The sequence below is a fragment of the Saccoglossus kowalevskii genome, chromosome 3 (assembly GCF_978046115.1).
Source record: "Saccoglossus kowalevskii chromosome 3, keSacKowa6.1, whole genome shotgun sequence".
In the NCBI taxonomy this organism is placed as follows: Eukaryota; Metazoa; Hemichordata; class Enteropneusta; family Harrimaniidae; genus Saccoglossus; species Saccoglossus kowalevskii.
In genome coordinates, this window is record NC_140643.1 from 31222191 (window position 1) to 31246866 (window position 24676).

Consider the following 24676-nt stretch of genomic DNA (forward strand, 5'->3'; position numbering starts at 1 on the left):
GCATGACCTTGCCAGCGGAGGGCTGCACCCTTGCCTTTTTTGGAGGAGGCGAGTCCAAGTGCTTCCACTGCATTGACTGGGCTTTGGTCTCTGGATCATAGTGATAGGCCCAAGTTGCATCCTGTGTAATCAGTCTTTTGAAAAACTTAGACTCATCTTCTTGGCACAGCTCCAAATTCATCCTCGAGCAGTCACGTTCTTGCTTCTGGAAAGGTGTGGGCAACCTGGAAATCCATCTGGCAGACACCTTATGCATATGCAAATGGTCATGAATGATAGTTTCCACAGACCCTGTGCTAATCTTGACCTCTTGGTCTATTTGGCGAACAGTAATGCGTTGATCTTCAAAAATGGCTGCCTCAACTTACGGACAGATGCCTCATCAATGGCTGAAGAGGGATGACCAGGTCCGGAAGCTGTTTCCACAGACTTCCAGCCATGTTTGAATTCTAGATGCCAGCATCATATGATGGGGCATCATCACCATAAGTTTCTTTCATTTCATCAAAAGTTTCTTTTGGCGTGCGTCCTTTCAAATACAAAAAACAGATCACTGCGCGACACTCAACTGGCTCCATTTCACACCTGACTCAGTTCCAACACCTGTAAATCAGAAACAACAATTAGTGCAGAGCTGTTTTTTGCAACATACTGTAAAACATGTCTTTTTCGCGAGCATGTCTTTTTAGCAAATTTAGCAAGAGAACTAATTCGCTAATTTAAGATGTAGCTAATGACTTCATTATAAATTAAAAATGGCGACCCCAAAACGTCTTTTTCTCCAGACACACATTTTGTAAACAACACAAAAAAAAGGTACTGACATGATACCCTGGTAAATACATTTTATTAGTCGTCCGAACGGGGACTTATAATTTGGTCTCCGTCCGTCCGGAGTCATATTTCAGAATCCTTTGGATCGATTTTGTTCATTCTTTGCATGTGCCTAGTACTTTATGTGGGACATATGCACATGCAGTGGTTTAGCGATTTGATTCAAAATGGCCGACTGGCAGCCATCTTGTTTTTTTTTAAATGTCGTATTTTGGACATGCTTTGTCAGTTTTCATTCAAATTTAGTACCGTACATAGATTATACATGTTATACATGTCCATGACAATTTGTTTCAAAATCGGATCAAGGATGGCTGATTGACAGCCATCTGAATTTTTGGCCTTACTACTGTATTTCCAAGATTTATGTAGCATTTTCATTCATATTTGGCACATACATCATACATGTCAAGTTTCATAATCAGATCAAAGATGCCCGAATAACGGCTGTTTTTATTTTTGGCCATATTACTATATATCTGTCACCCATGTATCATTTTCATTGATATTTATTATGTTATAAAAGGATACATGCACATGTCAATTCAATTTGCAATTTGATCAGATATGGCCGACTGGTGGCCATCTTGTTTGTTTAAAATGTGATAACTTGCTTTCACTTGTGATCTATGTTTTTCTTTGCTATGTCTTAAACCGGAGGGGTCGTCACGCAACACGTGTTCGAAGTTGATGTAAATAAAGATTCTGTTGTATACGCCAATTGGGACTCAAGTTTCAAGGACACGCTGGCGACAACCCCTCCCCTTTTAATATGATGAGCACAGAGAGAACTTTCAAAAATTTAACAGGGACTGTGTCATTTTCAATGACTTGTTGAAAAGTAAATTAACACAAAAAAATAAAAATATTAATTGTAGTCATTATTTCAATGAAAATAAATAAATGAAGTGATACTGATATATTATTACGGAAATCTTTGAGTCCCAATATGAAAGGTCAATGTTCTAGATGTAACGCAGCAACGATATGGGCTTTTTCAAATCTCTGATGAATCAGAATCAAATTACACTTGACAGTTTTTCTTTTTACGGAGGTGATAACTGATAACTTTTTCAACATATTTTACAGTGACCCATAGAGATGTAAATCATTACACATGCAAAATTTCATCTAGATCAGACAACTGGAAGTAGGTCAGGGGCATTACTTATTGAACACCCCTCGTAATACATGTACACATCTACTTTACTTCAATACTCCATAATGGCTTGGGGAGATGATTAATTATTAAATAAATGAGTTAGTGAATAAATATAATTAAATGAATAATGAAATAAGTAAGTATTGTTATACTACCCGGTAAGTAAATAAACAAACAATATTAAATATGTAACAGTGTGTTGAATGTGGAACTCTTAAGTTAACCATGTGTAATTGCTGTCACTTTAGCATTCTAGTTTTGCATAGAATGTTCTAAAAAGTATAATTTAGACATTGGTCAAACAGCTACATTGTAAGTATTGATCCAAACTGAATATCTTCTGAATTCCCCGTGAATTCAGCTAAGTCAATGAATTTTTAGTTATACAAAATGATTATATTGGATTCCAATAAGAATCCATCTCCTTTATGATTTTAGAACATGTTTAAATTGGAATACCTGTATCCTGTTGAAGTTCTGTAAGAACAAGAAGTGACTATCCTGCAGGAATCATATTGAAGCCACTCAAATCTTATTTTAAAAACATTAGTTTTTCAGAAATACATATATACCCAATGCATCTTTTAAAATTGTATTGTATTATAATGAATTGAAAGCCCTTGATTTATGTTGTAATCTGCATCATATACCAAATGCGAATGTTCGATAGATATCTGTGTCATAAGCTTCTTTTCATTGACTAATGTTATTTGGGGAGGGGGTAGTAATTTGCTGACATCGAATCTATGCATAGGACAAGTCATGTTGTAACTGCATAATAGGGAACATTGAACGTTAAATGTCTATATACTAGTTAAATCAGGGTCAGATGATGATTACGATGGTTGTATGCTCTGTAATCATCACGTGACCATGATTTATCTAATTTTTACCACAGCTGTACTGAATTGTGGAGTTTCAACCAATATTGAAATATTGTTGTAAATATGCGTAGCTTAACATGTCGCATATTTGTTAGTACTTTGATCTTATGCACCATGTCATAACCAGGTTATAACAGTGCATATACTTGGGGATTCTAGAATTGGCAAATTCACAGCAGTCATTGTACAAATTACGGTACTTATTATTGGTGCTTTATTCAGATTGTGTGCCTACATTGAAATCATGAACAGTTCATAAATTTCAATGATCAATGAATTCCACTAACGCTAGTATTAACGTAATAATTGTGATTAAATGACTATAAGGTGGACAACACAAGCTGACCTTTTCTCCTCTATATTATTTGAAAACTTCAGTGACTCAGTTCTATGACATCCCCAAGGTATAATGCTGTCAAATAAACATTTCAACAATGTTGTTTATGAAATGTGTAACTTACACCTATAATATTTTATTGGAGGGTTTCCAAAGCATGTTTCAGTCTACAATGTTGTCATTTATTCACTTTTGGTATGCATTGGTGTGTGTGCGGTTAATTTTCACTGCTGGGAAATTTTCATGATTTGATGGTAAGGATGGTTATGAGGGTCAGTGTTCATTCTAACAGGGTCTAGAGTCACAATAGAATTTAAAAAATGAAGTTGAGGTCACCTTGGTGACCTCTAGGGTGGGAGATATTCAAGAAAAAAATGTTGTACATATTTGTGGCTGTACAAACTTCTGAATGCACGAATTAACAAAGGCACTTGATTTCCTTTGTTTTAATGCTTGTAAGGTGTGTACTACGTCAATGTATGATTTTTTGTTGCACCATTGGTGTGCCAGGGAATGAGCTTAGTAAGTTTTATCATGAGAAATTACTGTGTGTCACTAACGTCATATCAACTGGTGAGGGAACAATTTTGTAAAAGTCATTGACTGTCTTAATACCCCAGTGAAAGTCATTGACTGGCTTAATACCCCAGTGAAAGTCATTGACTGTCTTAATACCCCCAGTGAAAGTCATTGACTGTCTTAATACCCCAGTGAAAGTCATTGAGTGTCTTAATACCTTAGTGAAAGTTATTTAGTGTTTTAAGGACCTCGATGAAAGTCATTAACTGTCTTTAATACCAAAATGAAAGTCACTGAGCGTCTTAAGGACCGCAGTGAAAAATTGCCTGCAAAAATGTTCCTATACTCACACAATTTGCAAGATTTCTCTCTCAAAAGTAAAGTGATTTATAAATTCTAACAACTTGTGACACTGCTATGTCTGAAATGTGTTTATTGTATACTTTTTGCAGGTGATGATATATGTGGACTTAGTGTGAGTATCCGAGAGAGGGATGATATTGTACAAATCTGGAATGTCAATGCTACAGTATCTAATGATGCTACTGTCATGGATAAAGTCAAAGAACTACTTCCTAAAGTCAGGTTTATTACAGTTTTCTATAAATGTGAGTATAATCATTGATCAATCATAAGAAATATGGAAAAACAAATTGAATTTGAGTGATTTTACAAAAAGTTAGCTTTAGATTATGGAAGATTTTTCTTAGGTATGATCAAATTATATTAATTTTTTAGTTTACGAGGGTGGGGCTAGAAACAAGCTTTGATATGTGCAGTGTAATATTTCACATGTTTGTGCCATGGGGAGAAATGCTTCCTCATAATATGGAAAACCAAATTGACTAAGTGATTTTATCCAAAACTAGCTAGGTTTTGGAATCTAGATATCAAATCAAATTGTATTTATTTTTCAAGTTTGGCTCGGGGAAAAAATAAACGTGCCATGATTTGTTCAATACTATTTACCAGGATACATGTCCATGACAATTAGTGTCACAATCGAATCAAAGATGGTTGACTGCCTGCAATCTCACATTTTGACTATACTACTATATCTCTGTTTTAACTAATTCTGTTGCAGTAAGCATTTCTGTGACTGTGATCTCTACATAGTTTATGAAAAATGAAGTTTTAAATACATTTTTATTTTTAAATTTGTTTCAGCGCATCAGACACACTATGCTTTTGAAGGAAGAAAATGACATCTACCAAAACCATTTATAATCTTGTAAAATGACCTGTTGCATGAATTCCTGTATGTCAGTAGGACTGGTAGTATTTATCTGCTTGTTATTGACATTTCAGGTGATCAATTTTAAATGGTGAGATGTACCAATGTGTATATATATATATCAAGTTTTTAAAACAGAAAAACTGCCATGATGGGGGTCAGATTAGGGTCAGATTATATGGATTGAAAACTGATTAGATTACAGCTTTTATTATATCACATATAGATGCCATGATGATGTGTTACCAAAGGTGTTAGGCCATGTGTAACCTCATCTGTGACAGACTTTATTTTTAAGTGCATGCTGGTTTTGCTACATTGACCGAATATAAATCTGGCTCTCTAACGGATATTTAAATTGATCTGAAATACATGTACAGTTGTGTAGTTGGTGTGAGGGTTAAGTTTCAGTATTACTGGCAGTCTTGAGTTTCTAAATAATTGTGAATCTTGAAGTGTGGATAGTTAATGAGCAAGTTGTTTGTGTATGCTGCAGTCCTTTACATAAGGGGTCTTCTCAATTTGTCAATGTACATCAAAAACAAAAGATATTTCATGTAGAACCAGACATTGTTCTCCTTTCTCATATAATAATGGGGTATCGGTAACTTTAAATTTAAAATGTATGTTTCATATTAGGATCCAAACTCAAACAATATTTTCTTCGCTTGGTTGAAATGTTTAATGCACTAGGCTTTAATACACAATAAAAGTTTTGTCATCAACAATTTTTTATTTAAATGAAAATGTTACCACAAAAATTGAATTTTGTCAGCTACACAGCTTAAATACACAAAATTTTTGACATTAACATTTTATAATTTAAATAAAAATGCGACCACAAAAATTATATTTTGTCAGCTACACAAAACCCCTTTTTGCCCCTCCAAACATATTATGTCGAACTTCAACAAATTGAGAATACTCACTATGACCCACAGTGTGAAATTTCATCATGCATGTCGCTTTCAATATTGAGTTTGCAGTGATTATTTACTGCTATAATTTGTTTTGAATCAGTATTAAGTATCTTGCACGTCACAACAAACCCACCTTGATTGATAGTCCTCCCTTCATTCACAAAAGAAATAAAAATATATATGAAGAGATAGAAGTTATTTACTAAATGTATATTGTGTGGACTGCCCTCAGTGTCAACTAATGTCAGTACTTTTGTTTTTATAGCATTGGTGTTCTTTAGTATAAATTCTTTTATGTACATGTGATAGGTGATGTTTTTAAGCGTCATTTAGCAACCATGTCTGCCAATATTATATGAACGTCATTCTAAAGGCTCTGACGATAACAACATCATGTCAGTATACATCACTTGGATGTTACTATGACGATAAGACATACATGTACCTGGTGTCACCTTCAGTGAAAAATAATTTAGCAATAAAATATTTTTTTTTGTGTGTGTGTAAATTAAGATAATTTGTATTTTTGATCATTTTCTCATTCCTGTCTTCAAGACAGATTGTGGTGTTTTGTAGTATATATATATATGTGTGTATTTCTTTTTTGCCATGTGAGTACAGTACAGCAATTCTGTGCACTTTTGAAACACTGATTCAAGTATATTTTTTAACTTTGTACTCATACTAGCAAACTTTGTTTACTGTTTGAATTTGTTTGCATACATTATTCATAATGTCCAGTGTTGTATTTCTCTGTACACATGGTAATTTCCATATAATATCTGCATAGTGAGAATCTTATTGTTATGTCATTTTGGTGCAGTGTCACATGAAAATGAAAAATTCAAACTCAATTTTGTGAAACCAAATCTGCTTTTACCAATAATCAAATAAGTTTTCTGGCTTCACTATTCAAATTTCACTCAGACACTGAAATAATCAAGATCTCAAATTCTTACTTTTCATAGTTGAAATTGTTTGAATTTTGGACTACTAAAGCAGAGCAAACATTATTCCCAGACACCAAGACACAGTCAACTCCCAGTCTACTTAATGTACCAATCAAAACATGACAAACAACATCACTGTAGATATATATGGTGCATTATTTTTTTAATGTTTCAATTTAGATGAATATTATAAGTGTAAATGTATATATTAATTTGATTTTACTTGTTATAATTAATTGCTAATTGTTGCCACCTGTACATCCAGCTGCGATTACCGATATAAAAACATTATTGCTCAGGTTTTAGGTAATTTTGTAGATAATAATAAACCATATTGATAAATGACCACTATTATTTTGTTGAGTGAGAAAGTCACATGACTTATTTTTGCCCCTAAATAATGTTAATAAATAATATTCTCTGTTACTATCACGTGCACTGTTTCAGAAATCTGCTCTATTAGTGGCGTATATGTTTAGGTAAATTGTAGATTAAGTATTTCTATGGTTGAAATAAGTAATATTTCAATGATTCAGTATACAGCCAATCTTATTATTGAGTTCATACACACTTCTAATTGAGCAAATACAGTACCATGGATGCTATAGCTACGTGTAACAGTGGAGACAATGACGATAGAGGATGAACACTATTTTATGGGGCAAAAACAACTTGTGTGACACTCTCACTCTCGATGAGATCTCGGCGGCCATTTCTAAATTAGGTCTGTTGGGTGTTATTCATGGAAAAGAAGACTGGAATGGAAAGTGATATGTAAAATCATGATAAATTGAAAATATTGTGAATACTTTACTTTATTTGAGTTGGAATTTATTTTCTCTGAAAACTGCTACTAGTAATTGGATTGACACATGCAATTCTATTTTCACCAATTTGTCATAAACTACATGAAGACCATAGGGAAATGAACATTTTCACTGGATTTTATTGTCGCTGATTTTGCCCTACAGTGAAAATATTCGACTTTATTACTGGTAAAACACTGAAATAACTGCATACCATTTTGGTGATTTCAACTCAATGCTTTCATTTCAAACTTCCCGACATGAGAATGCAGTCACACTGCTCTGTATTACGCAGCAATATAATAAAGCATTTTTGCTATTATAATTCCATTGCAAAGCATTCCATGTTTTAATGACTTTTTTTTTAATTGTAAAGTGTTCTTATATTAGAATATTAGTTTTCCACAACTCATTGTAATTTATACAACCCCACACATTGTACTTGCAGCAAGCTTATTTTAATACAATTTTTGCAGAGGGCAGTCTTCAGCGAAATGTTATTTTTCATACTTGGACACTGCTGGTAAACTCAACCAAATGAAAAATCATGCATCTTGCAGGGTATAGCAAAGTTGGCAGATTGTAGACTACATCATTTGGTTCATTGCATTTTATTGAACTGAACAGTCTTCATTGCAACGCCTTAACAGGAGATCACAAATTATCATAACCCCCCCCCTCCCCACAACAGAGGGCACTATATCTTTAAATGTTACTGTAAAATCTGTATTAGAAGCGGCATCCTTAATAGAAGCTGCACCCATTCTTTTTGAACAATTTAGAACAAAAAAAATACACCATTTCTCATATGTGTAGATGCTCTAATAGAAGTTGCATCCCCTCTGTTGCATTGTACCATTTTATTAGAAGCTGCGGTTTTTAATACAGATTTTACTGTACTTATTGTTTGAGTTAGTGATTATTTATCCCTCGTCATAGTTTCTATGTACATATAAATTTGTTGAATGAATGCTTTTTGTCAAACAGTACTCTATTTTAAATAATGTTGAAAATTTCCAAGGGTCTTTTTATATTGAATTTCATTATAATTCCACTTCTAACTGCTCAGCACTTGATTGAGATCTCCTGCATACTATCTTAGTGTTAATAAAGGAATGGGCAATAAACCAGTGAACCTCCCCCAATGCAATTTATTTCAAATTCATGGCCAATGAGAAAATGTAGACTGTAATTGTTTTGTCCCATTCTGATACACAATGTGCATATTGGCTGCAGAGTAAACCTTCAGTGTTTAATCTTGGCAAATGGTTTTTATCCCCATGTGAATCGAGTAAATCAGAGCTCTAGCATTGCCAGAAACTGGGTGTAGAAATGTGCACAAAGCTCACTCGTAGTTGAATATTTCCACCCAATGATTCTTATCAATTGGCACAAGTTATAGACCATTTCGATTCAAATTAATTTCACAATCGGGGCATTTTGTTAATTTGGGTATCAATGACCTAACTATGCAGGTCGGTAGCCCATCCTCATGATGCAGTGTACAACCAAGCATGTTTTTACACACGCTAGTCTGTTAAAATATGACATAGGGAAATAACCAGCTGCTGTGATCATATATTGTACAATGAAAGGTTTTCTTCAGTGCATATTACCAGTAGTATTATACCACAGAGTGTAGATTACTTGCAACACGGTACACAAGAGGTTCCAATATAATACAAGTTTTAGTTGAAGTGCATTTTAGCAAATTGCTACTTTTCTGCTATATTTTAACCAAGCTTGAATGAAAATTTACACTCTACTAAATTTAGGTTGGAATAACAAGTTTAAATACAAACAATGATGCACGATTACAGTGTCACCTTATGTTGGTTGATCACAGTAGGTTACCATAAGTGCATGGTTGACAATATCTTCTACACTATTAATTTTTACCATGGACATGTTTGTGTTGGCCAAGAGTGGGATTGGTTAAATTTTGTAGTTGATCTCAGAAATGTAATATTTGTTCTATTCAGGGCAAAAACAAATGTATCACTCCTTTGACCCTTGGGAAGGTGTTAACAATTTTGCTGCAAAAAAAAATTAAATAAAAGATCTTGAAAAAAAAAGTTCAAATGTTTGTGTGAATCAATGAACAAATTTTTCTACCACAGTGAATATTGAGGGGGAGGGGCACCGACTGGAGAGTTCTCAAACAAGCGCTACCAAACAATCTCAAAGCAATCATACACCCAATCAACGTAAATGAATACAATTAGGAGCAGAAAAATTTTATTTGTACAAAGTATAAATATAATTCAGAAACAGAATTCTCAGATAATTTATACTAAACTTATATGTACCGTACTTGGATGGAATTTCTCACACAATGGCATTTATACAGCACACGAGACCATTTTTTTTTTTTTCATGTTATCCATGAGATAGTACACTTCAATGACCATTTCAATGGTGTACAATACCTTCAATATGAATTAATATCTGCAAAGTCGTATCGTTTCCCTCACCCATTTGCTGAATAGCTTTTGCTAAAAGTGACTTACTATTTAACTTGCATACTAGAATTACTACTAAAATGCACTCACTTTCTATAAGCCAAGCTATGCCATTGTGAATCTATTATTCAAATGACTAATATCACAAAAAATAAAAGAGGGAAACACTGCCACAATATATTTTTTATATAATTTTCTCTTTTTTGGGGGGGGAATTTTTGCCACTAGGATTGGAGTATGAATAACAAATGCAAAACAAAACAAAACATGGTCACTCTCCCAAAATACAAAGTAGAAATAAATACACACTAGGGGGTCTGAAAGAAATAACAAGGCAGTGTAAATTGTATGATACAAAACTGGCAGTGAATTGTAGTGAGTTAATATGCAAAACGACATTATGACTGACAAAATATGTTATGAGCCAAAACGACAATCTGACTGACAAAACATAAGCCACCGGAGTCGCACACTAAGAAGATCAAGTTCTAAGTTACCAAGCATGCAACAAAAGAAGACCATCAAGTCTCAGCAAGCAACCAACAAAAGTTGTCTTGCAAATCTGCAAAGTTAATGTATAATGCATATTTTCACTGAAGACAAAGTTATAAATAAAAGATGTATAATAATAAGGTTATTACGAAGATACCTCAAAGTATGCACTCAGATAGTACGCTGCGCATTGACCTCTGCTGCGTGTCGGTCGATACTGCCGCTGTACTGTCTTCGTGCATACTTTGAGGTATCTTTGTAATAACCTCATAGTACTAGTAAATGCATTCAGAAAGTCTAGCAAAACCACATTCCATATTTCGTACCACTATAACAAGGTGGAGCATTTTTAAATTGAATAAATTCTAATATTATCAAATCATTCATAATATTTACACTGCAACAACTGAATTAAACCATACTGTAAAACCATTTATTTTCACTGGCATCTAATTTCACTATTTTGGTGTTATCAACAATTTCACAGGTTTTAAGTTTGTGAACTTGGCTGAGTAACAATGAGTTCTGTTGTTTTTCTTAATGTTCACACACATTTAATTTTATCTGATTTTACTTATCTGTGAAAATAGCAAAATTAAAACCCAGTGATTAATTAATGCATTTACAGTACCCTCAATACTAAACATATTTTACAAAAAAGAAAAAAATGATACTATGTGAAATATCAGATCAACCCTAAAGATGTTTGAAAGTTGCATAATACTTAATGGTTCGTACTTATAAGTATGATAATTAGTATTGTGTTAATTAACCAATCAGACGAAAATACGTGGGAATTAATACGAGTTTGTATGGAATATAATATTACTAGGAACAATGTGTCTAATTGATTGGGTAATAAAATCCTACATGAATTTACAATATGGCACACCCACTACAGCATCCCGATGATGGACCTAATTTATTTTCATCAGTAATTTGATTTTCTGCTCCCAAGAGTGGTGCTTGCTCGGAGGCTCTTGCTTCTGTAACTGAAATTGGGGTTTTATCCTCGGACTTCACCTCTCTCGATCTATCAGGTTTGAAAGTCACCTCATCATCATCATCATAATTCATCTTATTTGGTTGGATCAACTTCTCTTGGTCTTCTTGGTCTGACTCTGCTATCACTTCTTGTAGAAATTCAACCGGTTTATCTGTAGTTACCAATGGCGACTTCTCATTTATTTTAATTTCTGTGTTAGGAGTTGTCAAAACAACTTCAGCATTGTAGCCATCCTTCTGAAGTATAATGTGATCAATGACGGCAGGTGTAGCTGGGCCATCCTCAAGTAAATGTTCAGGGGTCTTGTATCTTCCGACCGTGGCTTGCAAGACTGGGGTCAACGTTGGTTGCAAAGCATCTACTGGGATGTTAGAGGACACTGATGACGTGCTTTCAAGAAAAGGCTGTGGTGATACATCCATCATGGGGGGCGAGTGAGAAACTGTCTGCTCTTCAGCCAGTACTTGATGCGTCAAATTTGAGGTTTTCTCGCTATCTGTTGGCATGGCAACTTCTGGTGGAGTACTCTTCATAGCAGATTCTGTGTACTCTGTATTAGGCATCACTTCAACTTCTATGCTTCCATCAAATATCACCCCCTCCCTGGCCATATTGGATTGTTCACTTTCAAACAGCAATGTTGTCTTGGACCATTTGTTCTCAGCTTCGATGTCCATCATACATTTTCTTGCCTTTGGAGTAGCAAGCATGGTCTCTGCAGAAGTATTTTCAGTGAGGACACCTGCTTCTTCCAGGAGATCAGCGGATAATGGTGAAACCGGGAAAGCAGCTATTCTATCTTGTAGATGAACCGGTAGAGGCGACATCGAGTCACCAACAATTTGGCGTATTCCGGCTTCTTCCAATAATTTGTCTGTGGCACACATCAGATTCATAGGGTCTTCAAGGTCGCTAGTGTCTTTTATAACGGGGGAAACCATATCTAACGGCTGTGAATGTAAATCTGTTATACCATCACTTGGAATATCCTCACTCACTTCATCAGGTGTGGGTGGCACCTCAACCACAACTGGAACCACTTGATCATCATGCCCACATCTCACTTGCTGTGCATCGCTGACTGCTCTAACATCACATCCATTGGTAGTAACCATAGCAACATCATCAACAGAACTTACTTCATCTATTGAAGTATTATTCTCTATTTTCATGACATTCTTTTCAACTATGCCCTTGTCTTTTTCTTCATCAGTTGCATTCGTACCCATGGTGACAAGACCACCTGCACCAACTTCTTCAACAGGGTGGTGATTATTGCCATGTTCTTTAATCTCAGTTGTTCCAGTGACAGTAATAAGCGGTTGAACAGACTCAAGGCTTACCTATTAGAAAAACATATTACATACATATTACTGTATAGAAACAACTGATGAATATACAAGTTGACCCATGCAGCTAAAACAATCATGCACAAAAAACACATAATAAATAATTCCATATTAGGCACAATATTGGACAACTTCAATCACACACAAGAATTTGTCTGTTTGTGGAATCATCTTTATTGTATTCATATGCAATGACCAATTTAACTAGTGTGGGCTCCTCAATCCTGGGTATTGCACCATGGAATCATGGGATACTATCGTTTTTTGTTGTTTAAACAACTAATCTGTCCTTATAATCCAATAAAAAAAAAATTAATGTTACTAACAACACCATGCTTTAACAATATAATCTAATAACTGGCCATGTAATTACACATTCAGTATATCTAGTTCAAACCACCTGTTCCAGTTCTATACATTTTTCTTAATCAATGTATAGCTACCGGTATATGAAAACAATGGCCAAGTTTGAAGCTAGACGATAGATAAATTAACAAATCAACACTGTTTCTGCAAGTAAATTTTAAAGTATGAACAACAACTTCCTACAAAAGAAAAAATTTGGAATGTGGCGAATATTGTATCAGACAATAATCTTGTAGTTTTTTTGCAATAATATACCAGCAGCACCAATTACCCAATATCACCAAAGTAAATAAGCAGCTTTATAGGCAGTAAAATAAAGTCACTGTGTTGAGTTAACAGGCTGTAGCTTATATATGTTATTAATGCATTGAACTGCTGGAGGAGGGGAAATGCATTATTAATATACACCTAATATTCTATACGAGAATAGTACTGCAGCAAATGGTTATGTTATCCAATGAGTGCATGACAGTTTATCACATGCATTACACACTGTACTGCAGCATACAGTCAAGTTTTAGGTTATCCAATCAGTGCATGGCAGTATATCACATGCATTACACACTGTACTGCAGCATACAGTCACGTTTTAGGTTATCCAATCAGTGCATGACAGTTTACCATATGCATTACACACTGTACTGCAGCATACAGTCATGTTTTAGGTTATCCAATCAGTGCATGGCAGTCTATCACATGCATTACACACTGTACTGCAGCATAGTCATGTTTTAGGTTATCCAATCAGTGCACGACAGTTTACCATATGCATTACACACTATACTGCAGCATAGTCATGTTTTAGGTTATCCAATCAGTGCATGACAGTTTACCATATGCATTACACACTGTACTGCAGCATACAGTCACGTTTTAGGTTATCCAATCAGTGCATGACAGTTTACCATATGCATTACACACTGTACTGCAGCATACAGTCACGTTTTAGGTTATCCAATCAGTGCATGACAGTTTACCATATGCATTACACACTGTACTGCAGCATACAGTCATGTTTTAGGTTATCCAATCAGTGCATGGCAGTCTATCACATGCATTACACACTGTACTGCAGCATAGTCATGTTTTAGGTTATCCAATCAGTGCACGACAGTTTACCATATGCATTACACACTATACTGCAGCATAGTCATGTTTTAGGTTATCCAATCAGTGCATGACAGTTTACCATATGCATTACACACTGTACTGCAGCATACAGTCACGTTTTAGGTTATCCAATCAGTGCATGACAGTTTACCATATGCATTACACACTGTACTGCAGCATACAGTCATGTTTTAGGTTATCCAATCAGTGCATGGCAGTCTATCACATGCATTACACACTGTACTGCAGCATACAGTCACGTTTTAGGTTATCCAATCAGTGCATGGCAGTCTATCACATGCATTACACACTGTACTGCAGCATACAGTCACGTTTTAGGTTATCCAATCAGTGCATGACAGTTTACCATATGCATTACACACTGTACTGCAGCATACAGTCACGTTTTAGGTTATCCAATCAGTGCATGACAGTTTACCATATGCATTACACACTGTACTGCAGCATACAGTCACGTTTTAGGTTATCCAATCAGTGCATGACAGTTTACCATAAGCATTACACACTGTACTGCAGCATACAGTCACGTTTTAGGTTATCCAATCAGTGCATGACAGTTTACCATATGCATTACACACTGTACTGCAGCATACTGTCGCGTTTTAGGTTATCCAATCAGTGCATGACAGTTTACCATATGCATTACACACTGTACTGCAGCATACAGTCACGTTTTAGGTTATCCAATCAGTGCATGGCAGTTTATCACATGCATTACACACTGTACTGCAGCATACAGTCACGTTTTAGGTTATCCAATCAGTGCATGACAGTTTACCATATGCATTACACACTGTACTGCAGCATACAGTCACGTTTTAGGTTATCCAATCAGTGCATGACAGTTTACCATATGCATTACACACTGTACTGCAGCATACAGTCACGTTTTAGGTTATCCAATCAGTGCATGACAGTTTATCACATGCATTACACACTGTACTGCAGCATAGTCATGTTTTAGGTTATCCAATCAGTGCATGACAGTTTATCACATGCATTACACACTGTACTGCAGCATACAGTCATGTTTTAGGTTATCCAATCAGTGCATGACAGTCTATCACATGCATTACACACTGTACTGCAGCATACAGTCATGTTTTAGGTTATCCAATCAGTGCATGGCAGTTTATCACATGCATAACACACTGTACTGCAGCATAGTCATGTTTTAAGTTATCCAATCAGTGCATGGCAGTCTATCACATGCATTACACACTGTACTGCAGCATACAGTCATGTTTTAGGTTATCCAATCAGTGCATGACAGTTTATCACATGCATTACACACTGTACTGCAGCATACAGTCATGTTTTAGGTTATCCAATCAGTGCATGACAGTTTATCACATGCATTACACACTGTACTGCAGCATACAGTCATGTTTTAGGTTATCCAATCAGTGCATGACAGTCTATCACATGCATTACACACTGTACTGCAGCATACAGTCATGTTTTAGGTTATCCAATCAGTGCATGGCAGTTTATCACATGCATTACACACTGTACTGCAGCATACAGTCATGTTTTAGGTTATCCAAATCAGTGCATGGCAGTTTATCACATGCATTACACACTGTACCTGTTGATACCATTCAGCATTCATTTGCTGTACATAATCACAGTCCGTAAAGCCAAGAGTTTGGGGAGTGCCAATAGTAAATCCAACAGCAGCAGCAGCACCAGCCGAGACTTCATCATATGCATCACTGTCATATTTTCTCACTTCCTCTTCCCCGTTCCCATCCTCAGAGTCATCAAAACGTTGGTACTCAGCATTATTACTATTCTCACTAGTACCAGATTTGTCGTCATCAGTATTACTGTCTATAATGTTATCCTTAAATTCCCTATTTTGCTCATGAGTGGCAGTTTCAAACTCATTGTTTCCAAGTTCACAAACTTCTATTTTGTCTTCATCCTCACTCCTGACAGTCTTTTCCATGCTAGACTGCTCAACTAAATGCTCCTGTGATAAATTCTGTTCTATGCTTTGGTTTACTGATTTAATAAGGTCAGGCTGAGTTTTGCGGTCAATTTTAACAGCCTTTTTTAATTTATCTAACTCAGCTAGAATCTGCCCCATTTCATCTTGTAAGCCAATCAACTCTGCTCCATTCGCATATTCAGCTTTTTCACGAGCATTTTCTAATTCTACCTGCAAGACTTCTAACTTAGCTAGTCTTTCCTTTTTTTTGGCATCAGCTTCAATTTTGCGACTAGTAATTTCTTCCATCTTCTTGAGAATTTGTTGTTCTAATTTTTCTTTTTCTGCCATTTTATCTGCTAGTATTTTTCGTTCCAAGACTTCCTTCTCTTTCATGAGACGCCGCTGACGTTCAAATTTCCGATGTCTCTCCTCTAATTTAAAAGTCTTTCCAATAGACAATTTCTCTTTTTCAGCCACTCTCTCCTTGAGTTTTTCAATTTCTTCTTTACGTTTCAACACTTCCTTTGAATTAACTCCCTTACCACTGAAGTCAAGACTATCAAAACTTTTTGCTTCTGACAAAGGATTATTAAAGATTTCCTTACGTTTAGATCTTTTTTTCTTGAGTAATTAGTTTTGAGAGAGAGAGAGAGAAGAAAGAAGAAACAGAAATAGGAACAAATTAAGTGAGAAGAGAATCAAAGTTCACCACCTGTAACAATTTTGAATTATTTTAAAATGTTTTTATATACCGTATTTGCTCTATTAGTATTTGGAAGCACTCCCATAGAATCATATATAAACCTGAAATTGCATTGACTGTATATTAAATCATTGTAACATTAATTATTTTGAACATAGTGCTACTAATAGAGCGGTACAGTATGTTTTGATATTAATGGTTTTTTTTGTAATTAAACGGCAGCGGTCATGGCACACAGTGTTTGTCTTATTTGACGAATACAACATATGTAAAATACATTGCATGAAATTCAAACATGCCATACACCAACCAACCTTTAACTAAGGGAAGAAACCAAAATCAAACTGGGCAGTTTGCTGCGGGACTCCGCTAATGCCTGAACCGACACGGCATGGCACGGAAATACCGTAGTTTTCCCGAACCGGAGCTTCCCCAAGAGTAGTGATTCACACTTAATTTGAGGTGTCAATTGTTCACAGGTCTCGTATGTGCGTCAGTTCGCCGGCAAGACCGGCGGTTCCCCGTACAAAAATATGAGGAATGCATTTTATAACAACAGAAATGTACATCAAGGGAAATTAGTTGGTGTAATGTAGCAAATACATTATTATGTAGTGATAATAAAACTTTATTTATGAAACAATGTCTATTCACAGTCCCTCTGTGGTATATTCAAATTTGTGACTGTCTAAAAAAATATGCTAATGAACGTTTTTAAATGTATATATTCAAGTTCATGTCATTAAGGTTTCCTGCTTTATTCTTGCCTTGTGCTTGATTGGTAAACTACATTTCAACTTTCTTAAAATGGAGTATGACTGGATGTTTGAAGATTGTTCGGAAAATACTGTTTTTTTAGACGGCCCAGACTGTGAAGAAGTCGAAAATGCCCTGACGTCAACAACTGCACGTACGTGCAAGAAAAGTCTTACGAGAGGTGGCAACCGACCAGGCGCTGAGCAACCAAGCTTGTAACAGCTATACCCCGACGCTGTGACTACATTCATTTATTGAAGAAAATGGTTTTGAAGCACATCGTAGGCGAAGAACAACAACTGGTAGCAGTGGTGTGACGAGACAACAAATACGACAGGCTCTGTACAAGAATGACCCCTCGTTGGAACAACGAAAAGTTGGATTGTCAACTATTTCAAGGTGGATGGTTGCCCTAAACAAAAAGTTCAAGGCAGCGAAGTGTTATACTGGTGAGATAGACGCAAAACTTGTACGTGGATCAGCTAACAATTTTAGAAAAGAAGACAAGAATGCACATTATTATTTTTCGCATGTTAAACATTGCATGGAGTTTTCTGCAAAATATAGTGATTCTTGCGTGGTTATATCATGCGACAACATGAACAAAGTTTTTACTATATGAAACTGCCAAGCTTTGAACAGTGTTATAGTGCTAACCAGCGTTTATATGGCGACTACAAACGAGTTCATGACCTCACACAGAAGGCCAGCGCGAGAAAACTAAATCAACCAGAAAACGCCGACATATTTAAGGGAATGAAAATTTATGAAGCGAGGAACGATTATATTTACAAAGTGTGAATACCCTGAATGGGACCACTGCAACATGTATCCCATTCAAGCCGAGAGAGCGATGTCATTTTTAAAACAAACTGGATTACCCTCTCCTTCACCGGCAAATAATGAAGACGCCCAGTTTCTTAGTTTTATACAAGCGTCGAACCTCCCGCCGCTTGCCGTTTCAAACAGTTACATGCCGAAATTTATCAAACTCTGACTTGGCGCTTCCAGTAAATGCCCATCATACATGTGTATGTATTTACATTTACTGCTGACAAGATACGACACACTTGTATATTTCATCCGCGAAGATTAAGTATTTTGGATCCGGGTCAAATTGCAAATATTTAGCGTACGCGGGTGGTTTATTTTATTTTGACTAGGAACCGGGTCGAATATTCACATGAACAATGAGCGCCGGCTAACCCCGGAAATGTGCCAGTGTTGACGGGAACTCTCGGCCGGTCAAGGAGCTTCTGCTGACTTCCCAGGTGTTGTCGGAGCACCGCGGGAAACCGCCCAGTTTGATTTCGGTCACTTCCCTAAATTGCTTTACAAACAAAGGCAAAATTATGAATTTAAAAACAGTTACAGTCAACGAGCATCTACAGTGGTTCTGAGAATCATGAGAATTATAAGTCAAGTCAGCAACTTTGCGAAACACTGTTTTTTTCTTGAGTGTGGTGTGGGATTCACTATGGGGATTATCAACAGTGTGGGATTCACTATGGGGATTATCAACAGTGTGGGATTCACTATGGGGATTATCAACAGTGTGGGATTCACTATGGGGATTATCAACAGTGTGGGATTCACTATGGGGATTATCAACAGTGTGGGATTCACTATGGGGATTATCAACAGTGTGGGATTCACTATGGGGATTATCAACAGTGTGGGATTCACTATGGGGATTATCAACAGTGTGGGATTCACTATGGGGATTATCAACAGTGTGGGATTCACTATGGGGATTATCAACAGTGTGGGATTCACTATGGGGATTATCAACAGTGTGGGATTCACTATGGGGGATTATCAACAGTGTGGGATTCACTATGGGGGATTATCAACAGTGTGGGATTCACTATGGGGATTATCAACAGTGTGGGATTCACTATGGGGGATTATCAACAGTGTGGGATTCACTATGGGGGATTATCAACAGTGTGGGATTCACTATGGGGGATTATCAACAGTGTGGGATTCACTATGGGGATTATCAACAGTGTGGGATTCACTATGGGGATTATCAACAGTGTGGGATTCACTATGGGGATTATCAACAGTGTGGGATTCACTATGGGGGATTATCAACAGTGTGGGATTCACTATGGGGATTATCAACAGTGTGGGATTCACTATGGGGATTATCAACAGTGTGGGATTCACTATGGGGATTATCAACAGTGTGGGATTCACTATGGGGATTATCAACAGTGTGGGATTCACTATGGGGATTATCAACAGTGTGGGATTCACTATGGGGATTATCAACAGTGTGGGATTCACTATGGGGATTATCAACAGTGTGGGATTCACTATGGGGATTATCAACAGTGTGGGATTCACTATGGGGATTATCAACAGTGTGGGATTCACTATGGGGATTATCAACAGTGTGGGATTCACTATGGGGATTATCAACAGTGTGGGATTCACTATGGGGGATTATCAACAGTGTGGGATTCACTATGGGGATTATCAACAGTGTGGGATTCACTATGGGGATTATCAACAGTGTGGGATTCACTATGGGGGATTATCAACAGTGTGGGATTCACTATGGGGATTATCAACAGTGTGGGATTCACTATGGGGATTATCAACAGTGTGGGATTCACTATGGGGATTATCAACAGTGTGGGATTCACTATGGGGATTATCAACAGTGTGGGATTTACTATGGGGGATTATCAACAGTGTATGTATTCAATAACTATCCTTAATTTCTTGAGTATCTACAATTGTATGTGACTCAGGACTGTTAAAACAAATCAAAATAACCTGTTCATGTATTCTAGCGAACGATAGTCATTTAGAAAAAACTGATTTACCATTGTTTAGTACGATAATGAATGATCTGAACTATGCACGCAATAATTGAAATGCACCGTCAAGCTTGATTGAACAAAAAAAATACAAGTTTAATATGCAAAGTTGAAAGTTACCTTGTTAACTGACTGTCCATATAATTCTCAAAATCGCTATAAATTGGTTGGAATAACAATGAGATGTTATGGTCTACATGATATTGAGGCATGATATTTTAAATAAAGTGAGTAAGTCAAGGGAGTCTATCCGGCTATTAGTATTATCAATACAAGGAAAGTCTTGTCTTTGAATGATATTTTATTCTATATTTTATTACTAGAGCTGTAACAATAAATAAATAAATTTATTTATTGCACTCGGTTTCATGAAGGCATCAATACTTCTATAGAAGTTTATAAATTATTTATGGGAACATTTTCCCTTGAAGATGCTCACACTTCATTAATTTCTAAAGAAGCCATTTGGTTAACTTCCACTACCCATGAGCCTTTGCAAATATCTTTCAATCTTTGGTCGATTTACTGCCATGTACGCGAAAGATATTGTATATATTGGGTGGTATTTATTTGTTAAGGTGTTGTAATTGATCAACTTGTTCTCAATCGTCATTTGAAATTTAGAAATATATTATATTTAAAAAAAAATTTCATGCCATCATGAAACCATGTACTTATTCACTCACTCACTCACTCATTCAGAAATGTGTTTTTATGATTTGCATTATGAAACAAACCAAATAGAAATAATACCTGTAATAGAAGCATAATACAATATCCATGGCGACAATGCTATGCAAGTTACTATAAAGTGCATTTACCTTTGGGGACACTAAGTTTGCTGCATCACCTTCACCATGTGCTTTACTATACAGGCTTTCTTTATGGAGATCATTGTCCAATGATGTAGAAATCTCCTTACTCTGGCCCCCAACTAGAATAAAAATAAACTGTATATGAATACACAAATATTAAACAGTAGATGTAGGTCCTTGTATTTCAGTAATAGGAATTTAGATTATCTAACCAATTGCTTGTTTTCTAATTTAAAAGCTTAAAAATGAAATTGGATGGATTTATTTCCAATTACTTATATTTAGTAAATTATAGTTACCAATCTTTAATAAATTCTAGTTACTTGATACAAGTTTTTAGTTCTTACTTAATGTGATAAACTACAGACAGCTTGAAATAAATGCTATCTCACATACCAAAGAAGCAGTGTATTAAATTACATGTGTATTGGTATGTTCAGTGTATTAATATAACACTACATAAATGCTAACATCTAATAATGCATTCATACTACATGATTCTAAGTAATTAAGTTATTTGGGCAGATTTTATTTATTTCATAACAATTGTTTTCTACAAATAAGCTGCAACTACGACAGTGCACAAGCCCTATAAACTTGGACAATGGTATGGAACGAATATGTGTATACCGGTAAAAACAATGGTCACATGGTGGTTAATCATATAATCAAGAGTGCGACCCTGTGGACATGTATCACAATTGGCACAAACTATGGAGTGTTCCATCCTGCATTCAATTAATTTTCATTTTGGAAGTGTTGTAATACTTTGATCTTGTGCACCATGTCAGCATAACATATTAACACCATGACAACTGTTGAATGTTCATTGGCCAATTTAAGACAGCCATGAGGATTGAGGATTTCCCTGCATAGGTGGGACAATACATTTGTCATTAAGTATAAATCTACACAACATGCACAGCAGCTTTGTACCAAACCAATAATAACAAAAAAATGTGACATTAGTTTGTGTTGGTTGGGGGTTTCTTTACAACACCAAGGTCAAAAGTTAAGTCCATTTTTAAATGTATGGTATCAGTATAGTATCTAAATTAAGTTTTATTTTGATGTATTTTGTGTATATAGTGATTTATGTCAGATTTTTAGAAATTCTGTTATTTGGAGTCGTCTCTCTCACCCATCATATATATATATCATAGCAAACATATACATATATTCAATGGATGACAAAACAAACGACTATAGCAGCTGTAATGACATCTCCACAACATCACAGCCGGTGTGACACGTTAGAAAATACGGGAAATGTACAACATGGTTGATGCAGTTCAATTATTAACGTACGACAGCCATGATAATAAAGTTTTGTGACAATTTTTTACAATATTTATGACGTTTTTCAAGTTTAGTTGTGCACCTGGTGCCGAGAAGATGACCGGGTTATGTGTGCATGCCATCCATGCAAAACGACACACGTTTTACCTGCTCCAGAAACAAAGTCTGGTTGCTCCATCAAATCGCGTATACGACCATGTGAAAAGCCTGGAAAATCAAATAAACGGGTCATCTTCATACAAGATTTAATACTCATCATAGCCCCGATTTTACAGCAATGTCAATGAATTCCGAAACGCCAAGGCCGGGGACATCGTTTTTGACATAACATTCTCCTTCTCGCTATTAAAACTCTTGAAATCATGTACATATTATTTAAAACAAAATACGTACCAGGATCCGTCTTCCCTCTTTTTTTGCGTTTACCCTGTCTCTTCTTTCGTGCTGGAGCAGCCGCTCCACCGTTACTCACACGCCCCTCTTTGTCAGCCATGCTTGCCAGTCTGACAACTCGTGCTCTGAAAAGTGAAGTTCCGCACAGGTCAATGAACTTTGACCTAACAGTGATAAGGTTATGCTCGGCGCGCTATCGGCACGCGTGCGCCGTCGGAAACCAATGACAAAACAGTATCAACGCAATAAAACTACTAGAAGTTTGGGCAGAATTGTAAGTGAGCATATATTCATAATGTATCCTTTAAAGTGCACATTAATCTGTGCTCATAATAACTTAGTATTACAATTTATTTGAAAAAAAAAAAAACTGGTGACATTTATTTGTTCAAATTGATATTTTTTTCGAAATGCAACCATTCAATACTCATGCATTCCCAAAATTAGAGATCGAGAACTACATTATTTATTTTAAATAGCTTTGTGTCATTATCTAATATTTATTCATGTACTGTTTTTATCATAAACAATCTATATATAGATAAACAAATTTGTTGATATGTAGTTGAGTTTAGTTTTCCAGTTTCTGTCATGTATTTCTGATGAATCAATAATAATAACGATTTTCTGTGAACCTTCAGAGTACTTCCAAATGATTTGTATAGCCATCTTTTGTGATGTGTACAATTTGTCTTTTTTGTCTTCCTAATAGACATCTTACAATTATATTTGCTCCATATTTATTGTGTGAAATAATCTCCAACTTCCTTGGACCTCCTCTTCCTTGCAACTTCAACTCCAATTACAATATCTAGGCCATTGACAGATTACTTAGTTTCTACGTCTTGATGCTCGTGGTCAAATAACCTCGCAAACTACAGTTTATTTATAAATGCATGTGTTCACCATTCAATAGGGTATATAACAATATAGGGACAACGGGTACAATTGGCAATTGCACCATAAACCCCAGTTGCTTTCCATGGTTTTTTGTCCAGTTTTAATTTTGTTGCACATTTAACATTGTCAGCTTTAACACAGGCCAAACCCATTAGTGTTTTATTTTCAAATTAAAAAACTGTACCTTTCAGATGTTGCGCCCTCTGTGACTTTTTACTTTGTTTTTTCTACATAGATCTCAAGAGGGCGCTCTTTGCATTTCTGCCTGAAGAGCATTCAATTTCACTATAAATTTTTGTATAAAGCTTTACCTTGACAGTACAGGTACATTGACAGAAAAAGGAAAGACAAATCATTTAGTTGATTTTCTGGTTCATTGCATCTGGTTTATGGTTAGGCATTGGCAACATTATTGCAGTAATAACATATTTTTCATAACTTTCAGACACACATCAATAAATACACAAATGTTATTTTACTATAAAGTTTATTAGCAAAAGCTTGTATCTTGCAGTCATTTACTTTCAAGAATGACAGATATGCCTTTAGTACAAATGTATGTTTTACAAATGTATACCATTAATAACAAGT

General features: G+C 35.7%; 2 protein-coding genes across 4 annotated transcripts in view; one reads left to right on the forward strand and one right to left on the reverse strand.

Annotated features, from left to right (window-relative positions):
• The window catches only part of LOC100370061 (eukaryotic translation initiation factor 4E type 3-like), a 28026-nt gene extending 18305 nt beyond the window's left edge, over positions 1-9721 (forward strand). Inside the window, exons 6-7 of the mRNA XM_002734497.4 lie at positions 4189-4344; positions 4904-9721. Coding sequence (XP_002734543.1) covers positions 4189-4344; positions 4904-4941 — 194 coding nt within the window. The 3' untranslated portion in view covers positions 4942-9721. The remainder of the gene's footprint in view (positions 1-4188; positions 4345-4903) is intronic.
• Positions 9722-9867: 146 nt separating this feature from the next.
• LOC102807355 (uncharacterized) lies at positions 9868-23375 on the reverse strand. 3 transcript variants are annotated; one of them, XR_014928982.1, is made up of 5 exons: positions 23186-23375; positions 22940-22999; positions 21500-21612; positions 10867-12949; positions 9868-10757 (listed from the first exon to the last, which is right to left on the reverse strand). XR_014928982.1 is itself a non-coding variant. In XM_078009038.2 (4 exons), exons 1-4 carry the CDS (start codon positions 23283-23285, stop codon positions 11477-11479), a joined length of 1746 nt encoding a protein of 581 aa, XP_077865164.2. In that variant the 5' UTR covers positions 23286-23375; the 3' UTR covers positions 9868-11476. The 3 variants fall into 3 exon arrangements, 2 of the variants coding, with proteins under 2 accessions (XP_077865164.2, XP_006816203.2); XM_078009038.2 differs by having other exon boundaries at positions 9868-12949; XM_006816140.3 differs by lacking the exon at positions 22940-22999 and having other exon boundaries at positions 9868-12949.
• Between the last annotated feature and the right edge of the window lie 1301 nt (positions 23376-24676).

Excerpts from the sequence above, each read along its gene's own strand:
- LOC102807355 (XM_078009038.2), bottom strand. The coding sequence starts at position 23,285 with ATGGCTGACAAAGAGGGGCGTGTGAGTAACGGTGGAGCGGCTGCTCCA. Across the intron at positions 23,000-23,185 it reads AAGAGGGAAGACGGATCCTG|GCTTTTCACATGGTCGTATA; the intron begins GTACGTATTTTG and ends TTGATTTTCCAG. Across the intron at positions 12,950-21,499 it reads CAAACTTAGTGTCCCCAAAG|GTAAGCCTTGAGTCTGTTCA; the intron begins GTAAATGCACTT and ends TTTTTCTAATAG.